We start from the raw sequence: 12,825 nt of genomic DNA, 5'->3' as shown, positions 1-12,825 counted from the left end.
CAGGTGCCAGAAGCCAGGACAGAGCACTCGTAGCAGGCAGGCATACCACCGGGCAGGGGGAAAAGCTCTGCTGGTGTGCCAAGTGGGTGATGAGTCTTGGCCAACCATCCTAGATTACAGAGGAGGGGCAAAGTGCAGGCTGATGTAAATCAGCCCCAGCCAAATAGCAGAGAACACTCTTGGTTGGTACAACACAGGAAATGAGAAGTTAGCCCACATGGTCAGGAGACTGGTTACATAAAGTGTATCACACAAATAAATATATATTGGGAATAATGGAAGCCAGATGGCTCATCTCAAAGAAGGAGGTACCAATATGAAAAGAGGGAAGACTCAAAGCAGGAGATATTGAATTGTAATTGGAGATATCATGGTTTCAGAGAGATGAAAAAATACAGAGAGCGTGTAATAAGTTTATGTGTGTTTATTCTGTCCAGTTAGAAGACTTACAGAAGCACGATACCCTAAAAGCAAAGAATATACCCAGCACTCAGGTCTTGGTTTCTAAATGTCATTCTCGACTTAGGAAAAAAAAAAGACCACGTCTCCTTAAAGAAACCATTCATTGAAGGCTGGGGAGGACAGGCACAGCATAAGCTGGAAAAGAAAAAAGAAAAAAAAAGAAAAGAAAAGAAAAAGCAAAAAATGTTCTCAAAGAATGGGGACATGTATAAAGGACACAGGAGTCACCACTGGCAGTTCCCACTGGCCAAATTTAGGGCAACTGTGCTGCAAAACAACTAATAATAATGTATTACAACCCACTGAATAAAATAGGAATCTCTATGTCCATACTAATATAATTAGAGGAGAAGGAATATTTTACCAAGGAGTAGAATGCTAACTAATAAGTGTTGAAGGAATTGGGGCAGGGGGCGGGGAGAATCACCATTTAGCAACCATTAGAGTAACAGCTGATTAAGACAAGAAGCTTCAACGGATAAAAGTAGTAGCGAAAATTTTCAGAAGGAACAGGTTATTTACCGAGTCTCAAAGTGTATCCCCACAAAATACTTCTTAGGTACTTACTAATTTAAAACTAAATACTAGGGCAACCTGGCAGGCAGCCTCTTTTTAACCAAGTGATAAAAGTGGATATCCAAAGTAAAGGCAAAAATCAACATCATGTGCATCCTGAAATCATGCACTGGGAAGAACACAGCATCACTTCTGTAGAAATCCTGCCAGGAGGCATCACATGAAGCTCATCCTGAGAGATTATCAGGCAAACCTAAGTCGAGGGACATTCTACAAATAAACACTGCTCTGTACTCTTCAAAAATCTGCAGATCATGAAAGACAAGGAAAGACTGAAGAATGTCTCCAAATTTAAAGAAGCTAATGGGACTTGACAAGTAAATGTCAGTATGACCCTGGAGTGGCCCCTAGACCTTGAAGAACATAAGTGGACAATATGTTGCAAGTAATTTCTCCCAGTCTGTAGCTTGTCTTTTCATTCCCTTAACCGGGTCTTTCTCCGGGTCTTTCTCAGATCAAAAGCTTTGCCATAGACAAAATCTGGGGTTTGTGAATTAGGTGGTAATATGGGATTCATGGTCATTCACTAATTCTGATGGATTAGCTGTGGTTTTGTAGGAGAGTGTCCTTTTTGTATACTAGATAGGCAACATGTGCATGGATGGATGGATGGATGGATGGACAGAATGATAAAGTGAGTGGGAAATCTGAGGGTATACAACAGTTCTGTGTACCATTTTATAACTTCTTGTGAGTCTAAAATTAAAAAAAATAAAACATACAAAACCAATTGGGAAGATTCCATGTAAAATATGGATTTGATCTTCTCTAGGAAATCAGATGTGGCAACCTGGGTGACATTCTCATGTGACAGATGTGAGCTGGAGCTGACAGCTGCTTTTTTACACCCTATGAATCCTATAACGCAACCCAGTCCTCACCACTCACTGTTTCACTACTTGTGTACTTCGCTCATTTATGTTCCCTCCTCAGCTCTACAACAGTATGAGTCTCTGGCTTTTACCATAGAGCACCTTTATCTGATACAAGCAGTAGGCAGTAAACTTTTTCTGGGTAAAGGTGTGAAAGGGGATGTTTCTCACCAGAAAGTTTTATGGAGATAATTATACACAGTCACATTGAGTTGGAGAAAGAAATACAGAGATCCTTTGTATCCTGTACGCAGTTTTGATGTTGCACAACTATAGTAAGAACAATATCAAAACATAGATAGAATCCACCAGTCCTATTCCCCTACTTTTTACTTGTACTCATGCGAATGTGTGTATTTAGTTCTATACAACCTTATCCCATGTATAATTTCATGTATCCATCGTCACAGTTAGGACACAGAACTGGTCCACCAGGACAAGGATGACCTGTGTTAACTTAATATAACCACACCCGTCGCCCTTCTCCCATCCCTAACCCCCGACAACCACTAATCTTTCCTCCATTTCTGCCATTTGGTCATGCCAAAATATTACGAATGGAATCATATAAAATGTAACCTTTTTTTCACTTGGCATAATTCTCTAGAGATTCATCCAGGCTACTACATCTACCAGTAACTTCATTTTTATTGGTGAGTGATATTCCACGCTCTGGAAATACAACAGTCTGTTTAACCATTCACTTCTTGAAGGACATCTGGGATGTTTCCAATTTAGGGCTATTACAAATAAAACTGCTACAAGCATTTGTGTATAGGTTTTTGTATGAACTTAAGTTTTCTTTCCTCTGGGATAAATGTGTGAGAGCGCAGTTGTTGGGTTAGATGATAGCTGTAATTTTTAAAGAAATGGTCAAAATGTTTTCCAGTGTGGCTATATCATTTCACCCGAGATATGAGTAATTCATTTTCTCCACATCCTTGACAACATTTGATGTTCTTTAGTATTATCACTAATTTTTATTTTAGCCTTTCTGAGGTATATAGTGATACTGTATTTTAATTTTCATTTGTCTGATGGCCAAATATATGTTCAACATTGTTTTTTTTAACTTATTTATTTTTGAGAGAGAGACAGAGAGAGCAAGTCAGGGAGGGGCAGAGAGAGAGAGGCAGAGAGAGAATCCCAAGCAGGCTCTGCACTGTCAGCACAGAGCCCGATGTGGGGCTTGAACTCACAAACCGTGAGATCATGACCTGAGCCCAAACCAAGGTTCAGACACTTAACCAACTGAGCCACCCAGGTGCCCCTAGGTTCAACATTTTATGAATTGCTTATTTGCCATCCAGATATCCTCTTCAGTAAATATCTATTCATATCTTTTGACTACTTTCTAACTGGATTGTTTGTGCTTTTTGCTGCTGAGTTTTGAGAGTTCTTTCTATGTTCCAGATACCTATCTTTTTATTCTCTTAACAGTTCATTTATAGAGCAAAAGATTCTGGTTTTGATGAGATCCAACTCATCAAATTTTCCTTTTTTGGATTGTGCTTTTGGAGTCAAGTCTAAAAACCTCTTTGGTAAGTTCTACATTCTGAAGATTTTCCCCTATTCTTTTTTCCAAAAGTTTTAAAACTTTATGTTTACATTTAAGTTCTTGATTCATTCTGAGTTAAATTTTACGTAAGGGTGTATGTTTGGGTCAAGGCTCATTTTTTTGTCTATGGATGTCCGATTACTACAACACCATTTATTGAAAAGACTTTCTTTCCTCTATCGAACTGCCTTTGTACCTTTTTCAAAAATCAGTTGAGTGTACTTGTGTGGCTCTATTTCTGGGCTACCTGTTCTGTTCCATTACTTATGTATCTATCCTTCTGCTGATATCAAACTGCAGCAATATAAGAGGATTTAATATTGAAATAGAATGGATTCTTCTCTCTTTATTCTTGTCTCCATTCTAGGGTCTGGATGCTTCCATATAAATTTTAGAATAAGCTTGTGTATGTCTTTTAAAAAGCTGCTGCTAAGAATTACATGAAATTTCATTAAACCTACAGACCGATTTGGTTATAATTTACATATTTACTATGTTGAACTTTCCAATCCATGAACATGGTATGTCTTTTCATTTATTTAGTTCTTTGAGTTTTCATTAGCATATTGTAATTTTCAGCATATAAATACTGTATCTATTTTGTGAAGTGTGTACATAAATATTTTCTTTCTTTAGAATGTTACTATGTTTATATATCTTTGATTTCCACATGTTCATTGCTAATGGATATAAGTATGATTGATTTTGGGGTGCTGATCTTGTATCCTGTGACACAGCTAAACTCACTTATAAGTTCTAGGAGTTTTTGGTTGCAGTCTTGGGATTTTCTATATACACAATGTATCTGCAAATGGACGGTTTTATATCTTCTTTCTGATCTGTGTGCCTTGCATTTCCTTTTTCTTTCTTTATTATATTTGCTAGAACTTCCATTTCTATACTGGACAGCATGGGTGAGTGCAGACATCCTTGACTTGTTCCCAATCTTAAGGGAAAAGCATTCAGTCTTCTGCTATTAAGTATAGTGTGAGACTTAATTATTTTGTATATACTGTTTATCAAGTTGAGGTAATTCCCCTCTATTCCTAAATTGCTGTGCATTTTCATTACAAATGAGTGTTAGATTTTGTCACATATTTTTTCTACTTCAATTAGTATGATCATAAGGTTTTTTCTTCCTTACATTGTTTATATGGTGGATTACACTGATTGATTTTGATATGTTAAACCAGCCTTATATATTTTGAATAGATCCTACTTGGTCATGCTTATAATTCTTTTTATATTGCTAGGTTTGATTTACTGACACTGTGTTACAGATTTACACGCCCATTTATTTGGCCAGCTCATCTCCACCCTCACGCACCTGACTCAGCTCTTAGCATTAATATTATTAAATCATACGCCATTTTTCAAAGGTGGTTTTCTCCTGAACTTCTGGCTTTTGCATATGTCATTCTCTTGGGTGACGCTTCTCTCCCGTCCCTGCTAAAAATAAATTAATTAATTAAAATCTCTTCACAGTATTTCCTTGTTGTCCTTTTACTGGCTACAGGATCTATAGTGATACCATTTGTTTCATTCCTGATATTGATGATTTGAGTCTATTTGGGGGTTCAGTTGTGCTGAAGATTTATCAAATGTATTAATTTTTTTGGAGAACCAGTTTTTTATTTCATTTATTTTCTCTATTGCTTTCGATTTTCACTCTCATTGATTTCTGCTCTTTTGTATTTCCTTCCTTCTGCTTGCTCTGGGTTTATTTTGTTCATCTTTTTCTAGTTTCTTAAGGTTGGAACTTAGATCACTGATTTGTTTCCTTTCTTTGTTTCCAATGTAAGTATGTAATGCCATAAATTTCCCTGCCAGCATTGCTTCAGCTGCTTGAAAGATTTTATTTTCAAGGCCTTATATTCGCTGCATTTGACACCCCTCCCTGCCCCACCACCAATAAGAACTCTTCATTTCTTCTCAGGATCCTGTATCTAGAGTTCTGATACTTTCTATACTTTCTCCTATTGAGCCTGAGTATCTAGGGAAAAAAAGCCTTATTAAACTCATCCTGATTAAGGTCTGAGCAGCACATACTTTTTCTCTTGCAGGGGCACCTGTATTTTCACAAGGCATACAGTTTCCAGGATCAACAGCCATGGGAAGAAGGGAACTCTGCCCCTGTACCCCAAATCGTGCCCGCTAGAGATAAGATCCTCTCAGTAGACCTCAGTTACGCAGATCACAGATAATTCTGGGCATGGCCACCAAATCTCTAGCCGTCTTTTGTCATAAAGATACTAAAATAGATATCAAACACAGGGTTAGAAGCTTCAAGAACTCATCAGAGGAAGTGGTTGAAAAAAAGTATATGAATAGAAACAAAGCACAGGTCCTCAATTTGTTGCCCGGAACAGCCTCACTGGCATCTCCTGGGAACCTGTCAGAAATGCACATTTCTAGGCCTTACCCCAGACTTACTGAATCAGCAGCTCAGGGGTGGGGCACAGCAATCTGTGCTGTCCTGAGGCCTTCTGGGTGATTCTGATGCAGCTGAAGTTTGAAAACTGCTGCTCTGGTGGACACAAAACTCACCGCTTGAAGTTTTTACTCAAAACCCAGAAGGTCTGATGACCGGACAGGAGGCTCTGTAGGCTGGCTGAGGTTCTCCACACTCTGAGGTAGGATGCTGTCCTTTAGAATTGGATCATTATCCCAGACAGATGGATGGGCTCACATTTAATCAAGGCAGTGGTTACTTCAGAGGAAAGGTCACTGTTAGCATAAAAGGTGGATACCCAGGGGCCCCTGGGCGGCTCAGTTGGTTAAGTGTCTGACTCTTGATTTCAGCTCAGGTCATGATCTCACAGTTCATGGGATCAAGCCCAAGCCAGGCTCTAAGGCGACAGCACAGAGCTTAGAATTCTCTCCTTTCTTTCTCTCTGCACCGCCTCCACTTGCACCTGTGTTTGCTCTCTCCCCCAAAATAAATAAACAGTTAAAATAAATAAATAAATAAAAGGTGGATACACTAACATATTCAGATCATGGTTATCTGTAGTAAAAAGAAATAACTCTAAGGTAACTGCTGGGCCTATGTGTTCAAGAAAATTGCAAAAATTTTCCAAATGTAAATGCAATTTGCCATAAATAAAAATTTTATTCACACATTAACACACTGTGGGAGTATATTTGTATTTACATTTTTAAAAACTTCTATTCTGTTAAGTTTTATTTTTAATTACTTATATGCATATGTATTAAAAAATGTCATGAGACTGCTTGCAAAAATTCAAATATTCAACATCTTTTCCATCCCTGAAATAAAAACATGCTCTAAGAGAGTGCTCAAAATGATCATTCCTGTCACTAGGTTCAGCTTTAGGTTGAACAAGTGTTTTTTGTTTTTTTTTTTTAATTTTTTAATGTTTATTTATTTTTGAGAGACAGAGCACGAGCAAGGGAGGGGCAGAGAGAGAGGGAGACACAGAATCCAAACCCTGAGCTGTCAGCACAGAGCCCAATGTGGGGCTCGAACCCCGGAACCAGGAGATCATGGGTGAGCCAAAGTTGGACACTCAACCGACTGAGCCACCCAGATGCCCTAGGTAGGACAAGTTATTTTTTTTTCAATATATGAAGTTTATTGTCAAATTGGTTTCCATACAGCACCCAGTGCTCATCCCAAAAGGTGCCCTCCTCAATACCCACCACCCACCCTCCCCTCCCTCCCACCCCCCATCAACCCTCAGTTTGTTCTCAGTTTTTAAGAGTCTCTTATGCTTTGGCTCTCTTCCACTCTAACCTCCTTTTTTTTCCTTCCCCTCCCCCATGGGTTTCTGTTAAGTTTCTCAGGATCCACATAAGAGTGAAACCATATGGTATCTGTCTTTCTCTGTATGGCTTATTTCACTTAGCATCACACTCTCCAGTTCCATCCACGTTGCTACAAAGGGCCATATTTCATTCTTTCTCATTGTCACGTAGTACTCCATTGTGTATATAAACCACAATTTCTTTATCCATCCATCAGTTGATGGACATTTCGGCTCTTTCCATAATTTGGCTATTGTTGAGAGTGCTGCTATAAATATTGGGGTACAAGTGTCCCTATGCATCAGTACTCCTGTATCCCTTGGGTAAATTCCTAGCAGTGCTATTGCTGGGTCATAGGGTAGGTCTATTTTTATTTTTTTGAGGAACCTCCACACTGTTTTCTAGAGTGGGTGCACCAATTTGCATTCCCACCAACAGTGCAAGAGGGTTCCCGTTTCTCTACATCCTCTCCAGCATCTATAGTCTCCTGATTTGTTCATTTTGGCCACTCTGACTGGCATGAGTGATATCTGAGTGTGGTTTTGATTTGTATTTCCCTGATGGGGAGCGACGTTGAGCATCTTTTCATGTGCCTTGGCCATCCGGATGTCTTCTTTAGAGAAGTGTCTATTCATGTTTTCTGCCCATTTCTTCACTGGGTTATTTGTTTTTCGGGTGTGGAGTTCGGTGAGCTCTTTATAGATTTTGGATACTAGCCCTTTGTCCGATATGTCATTTGCAAATATCTTTTCCCATTCCGTTGGTTGCCTTTTAGTTGTGTTGGTTGTTTCCTTTGCTGTGCAGAAGCTTTTTATCTTCATAAGGTCCCAGTAGTTCATTTTTGCTTTTAATTCCCTTGCCTTTGGGGATGTAGGACAAGTATTTTTAAAGCTTATGTGCAAAGCACTCGATCCCGTAGACATAAAAGGATGAAAGCAGCCACACAGGTCCCCTGTGCTGAGAAGAGATTAGTAAGGAGAAGACACGACTCCAGCTTTCAGTCACTGGATGATTCTAATAATTGGAATAATAACAATAATGAATACTAATTGGAATATTGAAGTATTATTCTTGGGCTGTAAGTCCAGTTGGGTGCTCACAGCTGTACTCACTGAAATGTGACCAAAGAGTTGGTAACCTGAGCCCACACAGCCCCTAAGTTATTCAATTCTTGTTGCAGTTAGCACAGTTGCCATAAGCATGGCATTTTAATGGCAAGTTTATTAGCAAGAAGGAGGGAGAAAGGCCAAGGACCTTCTTTCCTCTCTGGGACCTTCTCTCTGCTCATTAACACAATCGGCAGCAGGCAGCCAGATGAAAGTAGGCGATGTTCACACCAGTCAATTCTGCTACTCATTAGCAGCTTTGGTAAGACAGGCAAAATAAAAAGGAAGGGAAAAAAACACTTTGGGGAGGACATGTGGAAGTCAGATTTTGTTCTTGCTGCTGGATAGATTTCTATAATTCTTGCTCTTTTTGGTACTCGTCATCATGGAAAATCCCAAGCTCTCTGCAGAGTTCACTCTATTCCCTTTTGCTCTCCCCCTTCTCTCCCTTTCCTCCTGGCCCCAGTTGAGTAGTTTAGGAAATATGGACCATGAAAAGCACAGCAATGGGGAAACCCAATGGACAACCGAGACAGTTGTACACAGACCCTTCACCCATGCTCTCAGTCTAACAAAAACCACCTTTTAGGAAAAGACGTTTGTGATCAAAAAGAAAAACCTGGGGTTGGAATAAGATAAAGGCTAAGCTTCAAGCTTGAGTTCAAACACAGACCCTGATGCCACCTTTGTTTCCAACATGAAGGATCAGGGCATACATCAATCATTATGAGGACTTTCAGAATTTTACTACAGGGAATTTAAAAGTAAGATCATCAGAGCCCAAAAATGTTTGAATACTTTCTAGAATATTCTAGAATAATCTACTCTGGATTAAGTACTAATTAAGCATGATGAAGTTACCATACTATAGTGCACAAATACAAATATAGTTCATTTTATACCCTAAGTAGTATCTTTTCGGATTTGAAAAACATATTATCACAGAAAAAAACATGAAATCTTGATTTCCTGGGTCAGATAATATCCTCAGAGTCTGTCGCCTTTAGATGATGCCTTCTGCCATTAAAGTAATGATTTGCCATTATGTTAACATTAAAAGTACTAGGTCTCATAGAGATGCCACAATCTTAGTAGATCCATCTTTCTAGGTTAAAGTTTCTACACAAGTATATGTAGAAACACCTTTCTCAGCGTATTCTTCTCTCCTTCTAGTATATGGACAGGATTAAGGTACCATCCCTCCTTATTGCACTAAAATGACTATAAACTTATTTTTTCTGATGAAAACAAAAAAAAGCCACCAAAATGAGTATGTGCAAATGTAAGATGTTTTTGATGCAAAACTGTTTTCAAAGGGAGACAGAGGGGGTTAAGATACTCTTTGAGTAATACCATTTCTGTATTTCCAACGTAATTGTTTCACTCTTATAAGGTAGAGTTGCTTGTTCAAACTTCCCCAGATTTTGAAGTTTTACCCAGATCTTGAAATCTGCTAATATTCTACAAAGGACCAAGGTCTTCAAGAATTGATAGCATATGATTTTGTCTATAACATTTTAATATCTCTGCTGTCAGCACAGAGCCCGCTTCAGATCCTCTGCCCCCGCCGTCTCTCAAAACTAAATAAGTATTTCTTGTTAATGTTTACTTTTGAGAGACAGAGAGAGAGACAGAAAGGGAGAGGGGCAGAGAGAGAGAGGGAGACACAGAATCTGAAGCAGGCTCCAGGCTCTGAGCGGTCAGCACAGAACCCGACATGGGGCTCAAACTCACGGACCATGAGATCGTGACCTGAGCTGAAGTCAGATGCTTAACCAACCGAGCCACCCAGCTGCCCCACTAAACATTTTTTTAAAAGAAAGTACCTGTTTAAGAAAATGTATATCTTGTGATGGGAGTGGAAGACACAGCAGCATTGCACGGTCACCTCACACTGCTGATGCTAGTGGCACGTAACCGATGGAGCAGATGATGTGACCAACTGTACTTTCCTTTAGTGCTTTAGACAAAAAATAATTCTCACCTGGCCCGCTCAACAAAGTCCAAAAAAGGGCCAATAAGAATTCACTGTAATTGGAAAATACAAAGTGCTTCCTAGTCATGAATGCATTCCTGAACTTGATGCTTCCCAAGGTTAGCCTTCTGGGACGCTAACTGCATCAAGACACCATAAGAGTGATACAGGAAAAAATCCAAGAGCAGAGACCTAATCAGCTCCACGGGGACACCCCCAAAAGGAAGACGAAGTTTCAAAGGGTAGAGTGTAAATCCTCAGACAGGTACATCTATAAACCTGAATCACTTCTTTCTAACTCCAATTTCTTAAAGCAGGTATTCGGGATCACCCTGCAAAGCAACAGGGCAGTGACTGATCATCTTTTCTGCAGGAAGTCACTGCAATCCAGATGGTGCTGTGTCTGAGTGTGATCCAAGTGCAAGGGAGAAACATACAAGAACTCACAGCATAAGAACATAAGGAGACGTGGAGAATCTGTTCTCCTGGAGGAGACTGGAGGCCAACATAGTCTATGGGCCTAGATCCAAGATTGCTATAGAACTGTCTCTTCTACCTTCATGAATGCAAAGCTCTCTGTGGATATGCTCTATTTGTCTCCCATGGCTTTCTTCTCCAACTCCCTTCTCTCCATCGTCACTTTCAGACAGAACAAGATGGCTATCACAGTAAATGGAGTATCTGTCTCTCTGCACATGTCAATGCTTAGTCTTGGGATAAAATTGGAGGCCTTCAGGAATGCGTTCTGATGGAGACTGGTCTACCTGGCTCCATACCTGCTGGATTTTTACCACCTGTGTTGGTGAGGGACAAAAATAGGATGGATGCAGGGAGACAAACAGTGGGTGCTCGGGTACACACATGGAAGAAAGAAATCTCCGCAATTTGAGATCTGCAAACAGGAACAAAGGGGACAAAATGAAACCTGTGATGATCGGGGCGACTGGGTGGCTCAGTCGATTAACTGTCCGACTTCAGCTCAGGTCATGATCTCAGGGTTCATGAGTTCAAGCCCTGCATTGGGCTCTCTGCTGTCAGCAAGGAGCCCACTTCTCATCCTCTGTTCCCATCTCTCTCTGCCCCTCCCCCATTTGTGCTCTCGCTCTCTCTCTCTCTCTCTCTCTCTCTGAAAAATAAACATTAAAAAATAAAAAAGAAACCTGTGATGATCTGATATTACTGACTGTCGTCATCCCCAAGGCCACAACATCCTGGGGACACTGGTAGCTCCAGTGACACCAGGAAAATAAAGCTGTGTCCTCACATCATCCCCATGTCCAAACCCCATTTTCCAGAATCTGGTGGTGCAGCCTTCCTCCCACCCCATGGCTAGTATGATCTCCAGATGGGAGGCTTCTAACTGCAGATGGCCCCACGTGTACCTTCCCCCACCTTGACCCTCATGCATGCTCTCTAAAGAGTGATATTCTGTCCAGATATCCAATGGATATTCTGTCCATTCTTATCCAAGCCTTAGAGATATACACAGATAATTTTCTAAAAGAGTTTGTTTCTTTATGCATGTGTCTTTATGCAGCCCATTAAAAGAACAAACACCACAGGGGAGCCTGGGTGGCTCAGTTGGTTAAGCATCCAACTCTTGGTTTCAGCCCAGGTGGTGATCTCACCATTCCTGAGTTCGAGCCCTATATCAGGCTCTGCGCTGAAAGCATGGAGCCTGCTTGGGATTCTCTCTCTCTCCCTCTCTGCCCCTCCCCTGCTCTCTGTCTGTCTCTCAAAATAAATAAATAAACTTAAAAAAAAAGGAAGGAATAGCACAAATCTAATCATGTTTCTCAACCTTTTTCCTCATTATCATCTCCCTTAAGGAGCTATTTTAGACCTATTTTTCCTCATCACATACCCCCATGAAATTTCAATACCACAGATACACTATGTATCTATTTATGTGATATACACTGGTTTTTTCACCCACAAAGAACCATTTTCCACCCTCTTGGGGGAGATATAATCCCTCTTGAGAATGCATGATCTTGAAGCATGCAACAACTGAAATAATTGTGCGGGAGGTATCTGAACTACTGTTTCTTTAATACTATACCAATACTCTAAATCACCACGAACAGCATCTTTCCTTTAGATCGATAATCTGTATCGAAGAGCTCCAGACCAGCAACGTCTTCATCTCCTGAGATTACGACTGAAGCACAAAGCTTCTTCCTGTAGTGCCTCCTGCCTCTTTGTTCGCCCATCACAAGAGAGCCTACAGAATCAGCAGTGCCACCCCCCAGATTGGCACGCCAACCCCAAAGAAAGAAGTTCACAGACACGGTCAACCCATTTCTCCCTCCGAACACTAGAAAACTGTACTCACCTCTTGCCGCTTGAAGTTCTGGACATATTCTTCAAACTGCTCATCTTTTGTCTCATCAGCTTTCCCAAGCTTCTGAAGGACCTAGTTTGCAAAGGAAACAAAAACGGTTTGATTTAACAGCGTCTTTGAATAATAGGCAGGGCAAGGCTCTTGTTTTGCTCTCTTGAGGAGAT

General features: G+C 40.3%; 1 protein-coding gene across 4 annotated transcripts in view; it reads right to left on the bottom strand.

Moving 5' to 3' along the window:
• AMPH (amphiphysin) overlaps positions 1-12,825 on the bottom strand; it is a 248,447-nt gene that overhangs the window by 127,779 nt on the left and 107,843 nt on the right. For all 4 annotated transcript variants that reach the window (XM_019451112.2, XM_053898535.1, XM_019451116.2 and 1 more), the window contains exon 2: positions 12,653-12,733. In XM_019451112.2, coding sequence (XP_019306657.2) covers positions 12,653-12,733 — 81 coding nt within the window. The remainder of the gene's footprint in view (positions 1-12,652; positions 12,734-12,825) is intronic.

This window comes from Panthera pardus, unplaced genomic scaffold (genome assembly GCF_024362965.1).
Source record: "Panthera pardus isolate Hobbes unplaced genomic scaffold, ASM2436296v1 HiC_scaffold_8, whole genome shotgun sequence".
NCBI lineage: Eukaryota > Metazoa > Chordata > Mammalia > Carnivora > Felidae > Panthera > Panthera pardus.
This window is presented reverse-complemented; position numbering and strand designations above follow the sequence as displayed.